The 14,165-nt window shown below is 32.9% G+C and overlaps 1 protein-coding gene across 7 annotated transcripts in view; it reads right to left on the bottom strand.

Annotated features, from left to right (window-relative positions):
• LOC114329935 (proton channel OtopLc) overlaps nucleotides 1-14,165 on the bottom strand; it is a 329,038-nt gene that overhangs the window by 54,419 nt on the left and 260,454 nt on the right. For all 7 annotated transcript variants that reach the window (XM_028279211.2, XM_028279210.2, XM_028279216.2 and 4 more), the window contains one exon: nucleotides 6,805-6,976. In XM_028279211.2, coding sequence (XP_028135012.2) covers nucleotides 6,805-6,976 — 172 coding nt within the window. The remainder of the gene's footprint in view (nucleotides 1-6,804; nucleotides 6,977-14,165) is intronic.

The raw sequence follows: 14,165 nt of genomic DNA, 5'->3' as shown, positions 1-14,165 counted from the left end.
TATCCAATAATATAGCTAAGTAACAATGAGAGACGCTTAAACGCAATTTACGTTGATTGAAACCAAATAATGTAAACGAGCAACATAATTTGTAATGCTCAGTTAATGATGTACACCATTAACTTTTTCGATATAAGAGAGAACCAATTAACTATTATCCCAAGATATTCAAAACGTTGGGATGGATCATCATCATCATCATCATCATCATCATCATCATCATCATCATCCAGCCTTCAGCATCCAAAGTTTAACATGATTTTTCCATGAAGTTATTGAAGTTATTTGATGAAGTTATTTTGCCGCATAACTTTTTGTCTTTGATTTTTAAGCATTTTTAGATGCTAAATAGATTATTAAATTATCAAGTATTCTAGTATTAAAGGCCGGCGTAGCTAAGCGGTAGTGTGCTTGGCTCGGTTCCGGTGGTCCGGAGTTCAAATCCTACCGCCGGCAAGAACAACTAGACATTTTTAAAATGTTTATAGGCCCCAGGTCGACTCAGCCTGAATAAAATGAGTACCTAACTTGGGTAAAACCAGGGGTAATAATAGGCGGTTGAAATGTAGCACTGGCTCTGTTACCTTCCTTGTATACCGTAGGCCCTAGATATAGCCGACTACCCTGCTATACTTCCAAAGCCACGTGAGCTGTATAAAACGGGAGACTATTATTATTAAGTATTCTAGTATTAAGTTATTCTTGCTTTCTTCTTCTTATTGTGCTTTATCCTTTAGTGAAGGTTAGCGACTACACTGGCAAATCTGTCTCTGTCCAATGCGGTTGTAAGCAAAGATGTTGAATCAAGGGCGGTCCAGTCTCTCCATATTTCTAAGCCATGAAATCTGGCGCCTAGCGGGACTCCGTTTTCCTTCAGTCTTCAGTTGCGCGAGGCGGTACTTTTCGTTTCTCATTGTGTGTCCCAGGTAGCTAACTTTTCTGACTTTAATGATTTTTAGCAGTTCCCTATCGGTACCTATTCTCCTCAGAACATTTTCTTTGGTGATGTGGGTTGTCCAAGGTATTTTCAAGATTCTTCTATAGAGCCAGAGTTCAAGGGCTTCTAACTTGTTCATCAGTATTGTGTTGAGTATCCCGGCCTCCGTTCCATACAAAAGTATTGACCACACATAGCAATGCAGAAAACGATATCTAAGGCTGATATTAATGCTACTGTTACAAAATAAGCTTTTCATTTTGATAAACCCTTATAGGGCTGCCTCTATTCTCGCTCTTACTTCTTGTTTATAGTGAAGTTGATTGTTGAACCAGCAACCAAGATATTTGTATTGGTTTACGAATTCAAGCTGTTGGTGTTTCACATATATTGGAAGGGGTAAATTTTTGTTCCTTGATATTTTCATAACTTTGCTTTTCGCAGTATTGATCTTCATCCCCATTTTTTCACAACTCTTAGTAACCCTATCTAACAGTATCTGCAGACTATGGACCGAATCAGTCATTAATACCATGTCATCTGCATAGCGGATGTTATTTACTCTTTGACTGTTTATCCTGATTCCTTCTGGAGAGTGCGACAAAGCGTTAGCAAATATTACCTCAGAGTAGACGTTAAATAGTATGGTGATAGCACACAACCCTGTCTAACACCTCATTGTTTTTCAATTGGCCTTGACGTGTTACCATTGGTCTTTATGATTGCTGCCTGATTCCAATAAATAGCCTCTATAATTTTAGAATCTCTTTTGTCGATGTCCGATGTTTTGTCCGATGTCGTTCAATCTTTCTATCACGGTCTTGTGCTGCACCCTATCGAACGCTTTTTCAAAATCTATAAAACAGACAAAAAGGTCTGCTTGCTGATCTTTGCATCTTTGTGCCAGAGTTTGAAGACAGAATATTGCTTCTCGTGTCCCCATACCTTTCCTGAAGCCAAATTGTTCTTGACCGGTGACCTCGTCACATCTTTTATATATTCTGTTCTGTATGATTCGCAAGAAAAGCTTCAGAATGTTATTTAGTAGACATAATGCGGAAGTCCTGGCATAATTTGGCGTTCTTCTTTTGAGGCAGTGATATGAAGAGGGATTCAAGCCATATTTTAGGGATCGCCCCTGTATTGTAAACACTACTAAATAGTCCAAGAAGAAGGTTTATGTTTTCCTCGTTGATTAACTTCAATAGCTCAGCTGGTATTTCATCTTTTCCTACAGATTTGTTGTTTTTTAGTTGACGTAGAGCATATTCCAGTTCGGACTTCAATATTGGAGGATCTTCGTCGTTTTCTTTATTTAATGTAGGAGGTTCTCTGATGTCATAGAACAGTTCCTTTATATAGTGTTCCCACATGTTTATTTGTTCTTCAGGGCTTGAAATCAGTTTGCCTTCTGCGTTGATTAGATTATTTGGTCCTTGTGAGTATGTTTTGCCTGTGAATTTCTTGAGTTTCTTACGAAGATGGAAGTCATCATGGTTTTTATATAAGTTTTCGATCTCTTCACATTGTTCTGTTACCAATTTTTCTTTTGCAACTTTTATTTTTTGTTTAATGTTTAAATAATACTCTGTTTTGGTTGTTCATTTTTTTTTGTAAATTTTTATTTTTTTTGTATTTTTTGTTGTATTTTTTTTGTATTGTTAATTTGATTTTTTTATTTTTTTTTTATTTTTTTTATTGTTATTTTTTATAAATTGTTTTTTTTTACTACGCTAAGACGTAAACCCGAATCAACCTCGCGGAGGTTTACATCTTCTTAGTTTTTTTTTTTGCTTTTTTTGCTTTTTTTGCTTTTTCTGTTTTTTTTTTGCTTTTCTTTATCTCTTTTTTTTGTTCTTTTCGTTTTTCAACTATAATATACAATAATTACTTAAATCTACAGAGTTTAAAAAAAATAACAACAAAACAAACATGTTTGTTTTGTTTTAACAAATATGCCTGCTTTGTTTTAACAAAATTTCTTAAATACAGGGTAAATTTTATTGCTACAATCTATATTTACAGTTTTTGATATGTTCGTAAATTGTTTTTAATATATTAATATCTTCAGAAAATATCAAATTGTTCAGGTAGACGGGAAGTGGAATTTTTAATATATTAAGATTATCATAAATTTTTTTTATATTTACTGATTGATGTGAACATTCGAGGAGAATATGTAGTAGATCACCTTCTTTTCCACACTCACAGTTAGGTGACTCTGTGAGACCCAAACTGTACATATGAAGGGGGGTAAGAGCATGATTACATCTCAATCTATTTATAACTCTTATGAAATGGCGATTTGATACAGAATGAAACCATCTTTTAATGGGAATTTCAGGCTGCATTTGTTTGTAATTACTACCAGTTCTCGTGTTTCGATAATACCTTTGCCAATTTTCTTTTTGGTGTCGTCTACTAATAATATCAATATCCGAAATGGGTAGTAAGTTCATGGAAAGTTCTTCGCCTATTTCTAGGGCGGATTTGGCTAGCCTGTCTACTATTTCGTTACCCCTAATGCCTGCGTGTCCCTTTATCCATGATATAATGATGTTTTTTCCTAAATTTGCAATTTTATTATAAAGAGTCATAATTTCCAGTTCTATATGATTGAGTTGTTGGGACTTATGTACGTTAGTTAGTCTATCAACGACACTCTTACTGTCTGTAAATATTATGCAGCTATAGGGTTCGTTACTAAATATGTGTCTTAAAGCAAAAAGTATCGCTATCATTTCAGCGGAGTATATCGATGATATATTTTTCAAATTCAAAAAAACGGAAAATTTTCTAATCAATTTTTCTAGAAAACGGTGCATCCTACCGACTTAAAGCAAGAGTACCTTTTAGTACTACAATACCTCATATTTTATTATTCCATTATCAAAAATGCCAATTTAAAGACAAAAAAGTTATTCGATAAAATAACTCTTGTCTTACCTAAAACGGACGCTTATTACCGGTACTAGAAATTCGTAATTGATGGAATCGATTTATCTCTGCAAGATAAATAGGCGTACCAGTTTTTGCTTTTCTAAATAGAAGTGTTCTGGAGATATTAAAAAAAACTAATTACAAGGCGTCATCTTCAAAGAGCTCTAGCTCCCTTAGGAAGCATTCTCGGACTAGAAGTGTCCAGAAACTCTCCTAACAATCTAAGCAAAGAGATTCCTCATTGAATTGGCTTAAATTGTCTTAAAATTAGCCGAGGAATCTCCGGTCTTTGTTTGTCAGGAGAGTTTCTGGACACACTGTATAACAAAATTATTTGATTTGATTGATATTTGATCCTTTCCTTATTGTTATCGACAAGAAGACACACCATGAATAATAGGATCTGTCCCTAGAGTTTCAGAACGTTGTTGTCCGTAGAGTGTAATATACTTTCACGGTTTATTGTTTTCATAATTAATTTTGCTAACGAAGTTTACTATTTGCCGAGAACTTACTCCTAAGATGTTGTGTTATTAAATTATAACCTATTAAGAGGGCTTCATTAAATTAACAGGCAAACTTTGTTCATTTGCTCTTGTTATCCCTATCGAAAATCAAGGCCGAGAAATATATTGACGACGTTTACTACGAAAATACGAAATAAGTTCGTAGTAAAATTGTACAAAATTATATTTTTCATTTTAAAATATGCCTACTACATATGAATATACGCACACACACATCCACAAAAATAAGAGCATGAAGATGTCTGCTCTTGTTTTTCATGAAAACGAAAAAAAGAAAAAATAATCGAATGCTTGTACAGACAAATATATCAGTTACAGGACACAGAGAACAGTGGACATCCGATCATTGTAAAACTTCTTCTTCTGAAGGTGCCTATCTTCTAGAGATGTTGGCGACCACATTGACCCATCATGTTCTATTTACAGTAGCTCAAAATAGATCAGTTGACGTTAGACCAGTACTCTTCCTAAGATTGGCCAGCCAGGATATACGTCTACGTCCAGGGCCTCTCTTTCCCTCAATCTTGCCTTGTAGAATCAACTGTAGAAGTCGGTATTTATTATTACGCATAATGTGGCCGAAGTAAGCCAATTTTCTGTTCTTTTCTTTGTCTTTTCTTAGCCTCTAGAGAATCTAGTTTCTCTAGATTCTCTAGTTATGTTAATTGTATGGTGTGTATATGATACCATCAACATACGTCGGTAGCACCACATTTCAAACGCCTCTAATCGTTTTATGATATCTTCCGTAAGACTCCAGCTTTCTACTCTGTAGATGAGGATACTAAAGACGTAACATCTAAGAATTCTTTTGCGTATATTGATACTTAAAGATAAGTTAAAGATAAGTTAAGCAGAGAATCTTCCTAAGACTGTTAAAAGAGCTTCTGGCTTTTTCAATTCAAGTTTTTATTTCGTAGCTATGATCCCAGGTATCCTTAATATTGCAGCTCAAATAAGATATTTTCTGTACTCTTTCTAACGGTGTATTGTTTATTGTAATTTGAGCGTTTATGTTGGTGTTCTTTCTCACGATCATTATTTTCGTTTTCTTACAATTCAGTTTTAGGCCGTATTTGTTACATGTTTCTACAACATTATCCATCATCCTTTGGAGCCCCGGCGCACTATTTTCCATCAATACTGTATCGGCTGCATATCTAATATTGTTTATAAGTTGTCTATTTACTGCAATACCATCTTCTGATTCGTCCAAGGCCTCTCTAAAGGCCCCGTCTCACCATCAAATAATTGACAGTTATTTGATCAAACTTGACAGTCAAACTTGACTAGTGACACAAACTATACATACTAACTGTCACTTTGTGTCACTAACTGTCAAGTTTGATCAAATAACTGTCAATTATTTGATGGTGAGACGGGGCCTTAAAGATGTTTTCAGAGTATATGTTAAATAATGTTGGTGACAGTATGCAACCCTGTCTGACTCCTTTTTCAACCGTGAAGATTTCGGACAGTTCATTTTCGAATCGAACTGTTGCTTTTTGTTGGATATGTAAGTTTGAGACCAGTCTTACATCCTTACCATCGAGTCCTGATGCTTTTAGGATATCGATTAGTTTCTCATGTGGGACTTTACCAAATGCCTTCTCGAAATCAATGAAACATGCATACACATCGCAGTTGACATCTCTGGCTCTCTGTATTAGAACTTACAAACTGAAAAGTGCTTCCCTCGTTCCGAGTTCTGCTGTGAATCCGAATTGAACTTCACTCATGTGTTCTTCTAATTTGGTGTATATGCGCGAGTGAATGATAGATAGTAAGGAGTACTTTAAGTACATGAGTCATTAAACTAATTAATCTATGTTTTTCACATTTTCTAGCGTTGGGCGGCACACATAGTGGAAGCGGGTTCCTGCTTACGGGCAAACCGCGCGGTTCTTGCGCGCGTGTATGGTAACACAGTGAAGACGGGTAAAAGCGAGAAAGATCGTTCAAATTTGGCAGTTGCGTCTACTACTTGTAGCAAAATGTCGTCTTCCGATGACGACATAATTGCTTTAGATTCTGTTTTGACTAAACTGAAAAGAAAGAGAGTTGGTGTACATTATATTAATCGAGAAAGATTAATTTAAACTAAATGATGCCGTTACAAGGAGTGATTTCTAATGTTTTCAATAACATCGTCTATCCAATCATGCTATTAGCATAATTTGCAAGAAATTATGTTTTTGAAGATTTTATAAATCACCCCTTGTAACGGCATCATTTATTTTACTTGTAGTAACCGTTGACCTGATGATGATCTGCATATTTTAGAGAGCGAAACCGGTCGTCGGAAGTTACAATAAATGATTTAGAGTACTTCTGTCTTTTACTTCATTCAAAATGAACTCGCATATGCAACCCATTCAGCATTTTATAATATTGACTTACCTCCTAATGATGCTTCGCCCGATGAATTGGTGGCATTGAAGTATTTTACATGGTACTTCGTAATATCCTTCAAATATTCGATGAAGAAAGTTCGAATCCATACACAAATATTCGTGGCTACAATATGCATTAAACCAAATCGTGCAATTACTTTAAATCGATGAATGTTTAACTGAAACAAAAATAAATAGATAAACCTTTGATATTTTTGAGCAGTTAAAAGTAGCTTAAACTTTTCATTAACATTAACCTCATCATCATTGGCTCTGCAACCACTGGTGAGTCTTGGCCTGTTCTAGAATCAGCTTTCATTCCTTCACTTCCTTAAGGCGGGTTTTCATTAGTCAACCTCATTGATCAATAGCGCTGATTCTATGCAACTAAACATATAATTCAAATTCGCACTCATCATTCTCTCTTTGCCTTATCCCTATGCGGGGTCGGCTTCCCTAATTGCATTTCTCCACACAATTCTATCTTGGGTCATATCAATGTTAATCCCCTTTACCAACATGTCCTGCCTTATCGTCTCCACCCAGGTCTTCTTTGGTCTTCCTCTTCTACTCCTTCCAGGAATAATTCAAATTCACACTATTTCAAAGATATAGGGCTTTTCATTCACAGTCATTTGTTTCGAGTTTCTGTCATATGTCGTATAATCCGTGTATATTAATATTATACACGGATTATACGACATTTGACAGAAGCTCGAAACAAATGACAGTCGATGAAAAGCCCTATTGAGTTCGGTCTACAAAGTGCTAATTTTAAAAATGGCTGCAAAGAAGAAAATTCTGCATGCTGGCGTTCGCATTGTGTGTAAATATTTAAATAACGTAATTAAAAATAGGAAAACATGAAAATTTTGTGACTGTCTTTTGCAACGGAAACACCTCTTAAAAATGCATCCGCTTGGCCGAACCAAAACAGTTTGGGTTTATACAGATCATCTATTCCTATACCACTTTTAGTTGCTTCTAATATTTTATTCAGTTCAACTTTGTAGGTTGTCGGGATACTTTTAATTTTATTTTTAATATCTTCAGGGCCCCCGTAAGGGTAACTGGCGCCTGTGTGCAAAAATGGATTTTGGCTCCCCTTAAGGCATTTTGGATCATGTTTTTCTATTTATTTTTTGAAGGTAGGTCGGTAGGTAGGTAGGTGCTTGAAATAAAGCAAAAAACTGAACCTTAGAAGTCATATTTATAGTCCAGTCACTCACGGTAAAATATTGCAAAACCTCCGAATTTTAAAGAATTGCTTGCATTGACATGGAATTTGGCATACACATACCTAACATGTCATATAAAAAAGTGATATTGTGCTGATGTGTGCTTTTGCCCTGGATGTGAGTTTCACCCCTTCTCGGGGTTCAAATAGAAAAATAGAAATGTTCAAAAAAGGAATTGGATAAAATGACTAATTTTAAGTAACTTTTGTTCTATAGGGTTTTTTCAGTAAATTCAGTAAGTATTTTATCGAACAAAATGTTCTTAGCAAAACTAAAGCTTATATTAAAAATAAAGTGAAAGTGAAACATTATTTTTTGTTTGTTTTTTAAGTTTATAACTTCAAAAGTAAGTAAGTTACGCTAAAAATAATGATGGCCCCTTTAAAATCGTGAAAATCACCCCCTAATTAGCATCCCAAATGAAATTATTAATCGATACCGCTTCACTATAAGTTACTTTATGTATTGTTTATATGATCTGAAGTTCCATCGGTTTAAAGTGCTTTTTTGAAAAGACTGTTCTAGTTAAAAGGGCTTGAACGAGTCGTTAATCACGGGTGTATCCAAATTTTGAACAGCCATATCTTAACAATTTTTGTTTTACAGGAAAACAAAAAATCCAAAATATTCAGAATTGAAAAACCTACATTTTTTACTGCTTGAGATTTTTGGTATCACCAATAATTTTTAAGCTATTTAAAAAAAGCAATTTTTTTCAAGATAAAAAAATTTTGTCCAAAAGATTTCTTTTACCAAAAAAGGGACCAACTTTATTTTGAGCATGAGCAATACTTACTTTTGATGCTAGAAACTTATTTAAAGAACACATAAATCCTGTTATAAACACTTTTGGTTATTTCACGTTAAAATATTCGATTTGAAATTTGAAGAATAAGATCCTACTTTTCTTTAGCTACAACAACTGTGCTTCTACTGAGTTTACAGGCTTCACATGCCAGCCATTTTTTAAAATTTTTGTAAGCTATTTTTTGATAACAACATGTTTTTCGATAAAATACTTACTTTTTGAGTTATTTTGGAAAAACCGTCTAACAGGGTTTTTGTTAAAAAATGAACATATTCACTCGCAAATAACTCGAAAAGTATTAGTGAAAAAATTCTATAGAAACAAAGTTCCTTAGAATTACTCAATTTATCCAATTCCAGGCTTATTTTGAACGTATGTTTTTCACCCCCGAGAAGGGGTGGAACGTACCCCCAGTGCAAAAGCACACATCGGCACAATATCACTTTTTTCTTTGACTTGTTAGCTATGTGTATTATGTGTACCTATGCCAATGTGTATTCCATATCAATGCAAGCGGCTCTTTAAAATTCACAGCAAAACCCGTGAGTAAATGGACTATTATTTGTAGACTAAAATATAAAAATGAAACAAACATAATAAAATCATAACAAAATAAATTAAAATGCCTGACTTCCGACATGGTCTTGCATGTAGGAATCGGCAGTAACTGGATGATAAAATTGTGTGTGTATTTATTATACCTTCGTCTTCTTTATCTAATATTTCACAACCATGAAAGTTAATTTCGACCAATCCATCTCTTTCCCTCCACTTTTTATTGTATTATAAGGCGAAGTACATGGAATTTGGAGGATGGCTGAGGAACCTTAGAGAATGGTTTAACTGTAGTTCATTACAACTATTCAGAGCAGCAGCCAACAAAGTGACTATAGGCATTATGATATCCAACCTCCGATAGGAGAGGGAACTTTAAGAAAAAGAAGATGGAATTTAGGTCCTCTAATTATTATATGGGCAAAGTATTCTGTTTTTCTCATGTTTTTCTTCTATTTATACGTAATCCTATTTAATTTCTCAACTTTTATTTTAAAATTAATTTTTGTTTTTTTTGTTTGTTTTTTTTTTCCAAATTTTTTGCAATTTTTTACCCTGGGTTTTGGCGCCCCTAAAGGATGGCGCCCGTGTGCATTGCACACTTTGCACATATGGTAGCGGGGGCCCTGAATATCTTTTATAGTCAGGGTTTCTATTTCCATTCCAAAACGAATAGCTTCATAGCTTTTTTTCCGCTTTATTATATCTTTATAATATTGTTCACTTCTAATATTGCATATGCACTCCTCTCTCTGGTATAATTCTAGAAACTTGCAGATATGGTTATCTCTTCATTTCTTCATTTAAAATTTGACATTTTCACGATATTATGTATATATCTATGGTTTTCACAAAGAATTTAACCTCATATGCTGACTATTTAACCCCACAAAATACAAGTCAACGCAACTGAACGCTAGTTCTCACTGTCAAGCACTGTTCTATCTAATAGAATCATTTCCGCTGATCTATCAAAAGTAGGAAGGACTTTCACGTTTATTGAAAGACCATATGATAGATAGTGGAGTCAATGAAGGTGGATATGAGTTATTACCTCAGATTTCGTTGAACCTCCATAGATTTTCATAAAAATTGGTGAGTGGTTAAAAGATACCTCAAGGAACAAAGGTGACATAGTGCCAACTTGCGCTTTTTGCATTTTAGGGGTGAAATAGACCCCTTTTTTAAAAATTATTTTTTAGATTTCTGAAAGTGCAGTCACTGTAAGTTTTCACTTCCTATTTTGTTGAACCTTCATCGATTTTCATAAAAATCTGTAAGTGGTTAGAGGATACCTCAAGCAATAAAAGATATATAGCATCAACTTGCGCTTTTGCATTTTAGGGGTGTAATACACCCCTACTTTTTAAATTGTAAAAAATGCAGATTTCCGCATTATGGCGCAAGTAATCTCGTTTAATTAAGAAAAATAAATATTTTTTTATACTTATGTGCATGAACTACATTTTTTTTTAATTTTTCAAACCTTATAGCAACCAAAAATCCGAAAATTAACAAGTCGAAAATCACGAAAACCTTATTCTTCTATATTTCTGAAAGTGTAGTCACTGAATGTTTTCACCCACGATTTCTTTGAACCTTCATCGATTTTCATGAAAATTGTTGATTAGTTAGAGGATACTTCAAAAAACAAAAGTGATATGGCACCAAGTGGCGCTTTCTGCATTTTAGGGGTGAAATCCACCTTTTTTTTTAATGATAAAAATGCAGATTTCAGCATTCTGGCTAAAGCAATCTCGTTTAATTAAGTAAAATAAATATTTTTTTACATTTATGTGCATGATTTATAATTTTTATTAATTTTTTAAACCTTATAGCAACCAAAAATCAGAAAATTAGCAAATAGACAATCACGAAAAAAATTAATCTTTTATATTTCCAAAAAGGCAGTCACTGAAGATTTTCACCCCTGATTTCGTTTAACCTCCATCAATTTTCATGAAAATTGGTAAGTAGTTAGAGGATACCTCAAGAAACAAAAATGATGTGGTACCAACTTGCGCTTTTATCCTGGGGGTGGATGTTACCCCTTCTCATGGGTGAACACTATTTTATTAAAAATAACCCCATAATTAGATAGAGGAGTAAATTCTAAGCAAACTTTCTTTTATCAAGTTTATACATTTTTTATTTAAATAATATTTCATAATTTAATAAAATATTATGGGTACAGTAAAACCTGACAATAACGGCCACTAAAAATAGAAAGCAATTGGCCGTTATAGAAATGTGGCCGCTAATGCTAGGTTTCCTTTTCCACAAATACATAAAATATAATTGAAAATTTATTTATTTTAGTAATTAAAGCAAATCTAATTAAATATAATTCTACAAACAAACGGAACATGCTAAAACTAAATTCAATTTACTACAATATAAAACAATATCTATACGAAAAAACAACTATAAGAAAAACAGAATTTTTGCTTGTTTTACATTTTTTTAGATAAACGAAACATACTAAAACTAATTTAATATAGGTAATACATAATATAAAACAACATACTATAGCTACTACGAAAAATACGCTTATCACTAAAGTATCGTCGTGTTTCCATGCTATATTCAACAAAACCAACTTGGTAGGGCCTTTAATTAGACATCGCAAATCACTTTGGCTGATTTTGTCTGCATATATATTATGTTTGAGGAATCCCTTTTTTTTTGTGAGACTGGATATAGGACATTTCTCAAGTATGAATTCACATTCATGGTAAATCGTTGCTATACAGGGATAATAATCTGTGCAATGTTATGGTACAGGCTACGTTAAATATGAAGTAAATGTGGAAGATATACACTGGTTATTCATTTCAATTTAATTTGATTGTTTTTTAATCGTTTACAATATTTAAAATAATTAAAGACATAAAGTTAGGGATTTCAAAAATAAATTCAGTTCTCACTGGCAGGGTTGGAAATAATAAAGTGCCATACAATAGCATTTCATTACAATGCTCATTACAGGCATTACAGGCTGCTCCGTTTGAGAAAACTCATACTCTCAAACTTTGAGAAAACACTCATTCAGTTTCGACCAACCCTGTATTAGCTAAAATTAAACGTTTTGCTAGATTAATAATTTTTAACAATAATAGATTATATTAAAAATCACTTGAACATCAATTTATTTTCTGATGTCAAATCACTACAATTATACAGGGGGTGAATATTGCTATGAAATTTTAAAATAAAAACGTAATTATCTTTTAAACTACTTCGTATAACATCACAAAACCTGATATTTTAAGAAATAAAACATAGAGGAGAATCCAAAAATGTAAAAATATACAGGGTGTTCCATTAAACAAAAGATAATTTTGTTTCACCCTGTCAATATGGGTGGCCCTCTATATTTGGAAATGTATTTAAATTCTGATATTATCTATGCCCGAATCTCACCTAAATAAACTTTTTTCGTATCTCCTACAACAAACGACTAATTGGACTTCCCACAACCTGTATACATACAAAATCTCCACTATAAAATTTTTTCAAAGAAAATGTTATTGGTTTTTTTAAAATAACTCCGTTAAATTTTGAAATATGAGATTTATCCAAAAACCATTACAAAGCTAAGTAAAAGTTCTATAACACTGTATTAAACATAATTTTCTAAATCCTTTATTTTTTTTTTAAATACAAGGTGAAATTGCCCCGGTTACATGGTTCTCGCAGTAAAATTTAGGTTTTAAATGTTTCTATCTCGGTTATTTTTTGTCGTAAAAAAAATACTAAAAAAAAAGCTTAAATAAAGTTAAGACTAAAATTTTGTTCTCTACCATTTTTTAAGTATATCGAGTATTTTTGGAGTTATTATCAAAAGAAAATGAAATTCACTAAAATTTGAAAAATTCTAATTTTTTTTAATCGTATTTTTTTTCAAAAATATGCATTCTAAACCGGTCGAAATTGTTGAAGTTATTACTCATGTTAAAATAAATAAAGTTTTAAATGGGTTACTATAAATTTTAATTTTTGTGGAAATGACGTATGTTTCATTTTTCATTCTTCCCTAAAAAATCTGAAATGGTCCTCTTATTTCCATCATAACTTGCTTAATTTTGATGCTATCGACTTCTTATATAGCTTTTTGATAGTTACCTTTAAGTACTTTATTACAATGTTTAATATCTATATTTAACAAAGTGCATCGTTTTCCTGTTATTTAAGCTTGAATACTAAGATTTGAGTACTCGCGGAAAAAAATATACATTCAATTGCATATAACTCACTTTGTATATGTAATAAAGGATTTTTCGAATAAGGAGCTTATTTATTTTTATATTATCTTAGAGTTTGGTAATAACAACTTTTTTGAAGAAACTTATGGTTTTTGAGTTATTTATGAAAAACTGCTTTAAAACATGGATTTTTTTCAGGAAAAATCAAAACTTTTGATCTTTAATAACTCAAAAACTATTGATTTATTGAAATAACTTTATATAACAAATTTTACTTATAATTTGTCCCTCTATCGATTAGTGGTATTATTTTTAATAAAATAATTTCCACCCCCGAGAAGGGGTGGCATCCCCCCCAGGGTAAAAGCGCAAGTTGGCACCATGTCACCTTTGTTTCTTGAGGTATCCTCTACATACTTACCAATTTTCATGAAAATCGATGGAGGTTCAACGAAATCGGAGGTGAAAACCTTCATTGACTCCACTAAGAAGAATATCGCTGAATCGACGTTCATATAAATCTATTTTATTTCTATAGCACAGAATCAAGGATATTGATCAA

This window comes from Diabrotica virgifera, chromosome 4, assembly GCF_917563875.1.
Source record: "Diabrotica virgifera virgifera chromosome 4, PGI_DIABVI_V3a".
Classification (NCBI taxonomy): Eukaryota; Metazoa; Arthropoda; class Insecta; order Coleoptera; family Chrysomelidae; genus Diabrotica; species Diabrotica virgifera.
This window is presented reverse-complemented; position numbering and strand designations above follow the sequence as displayed.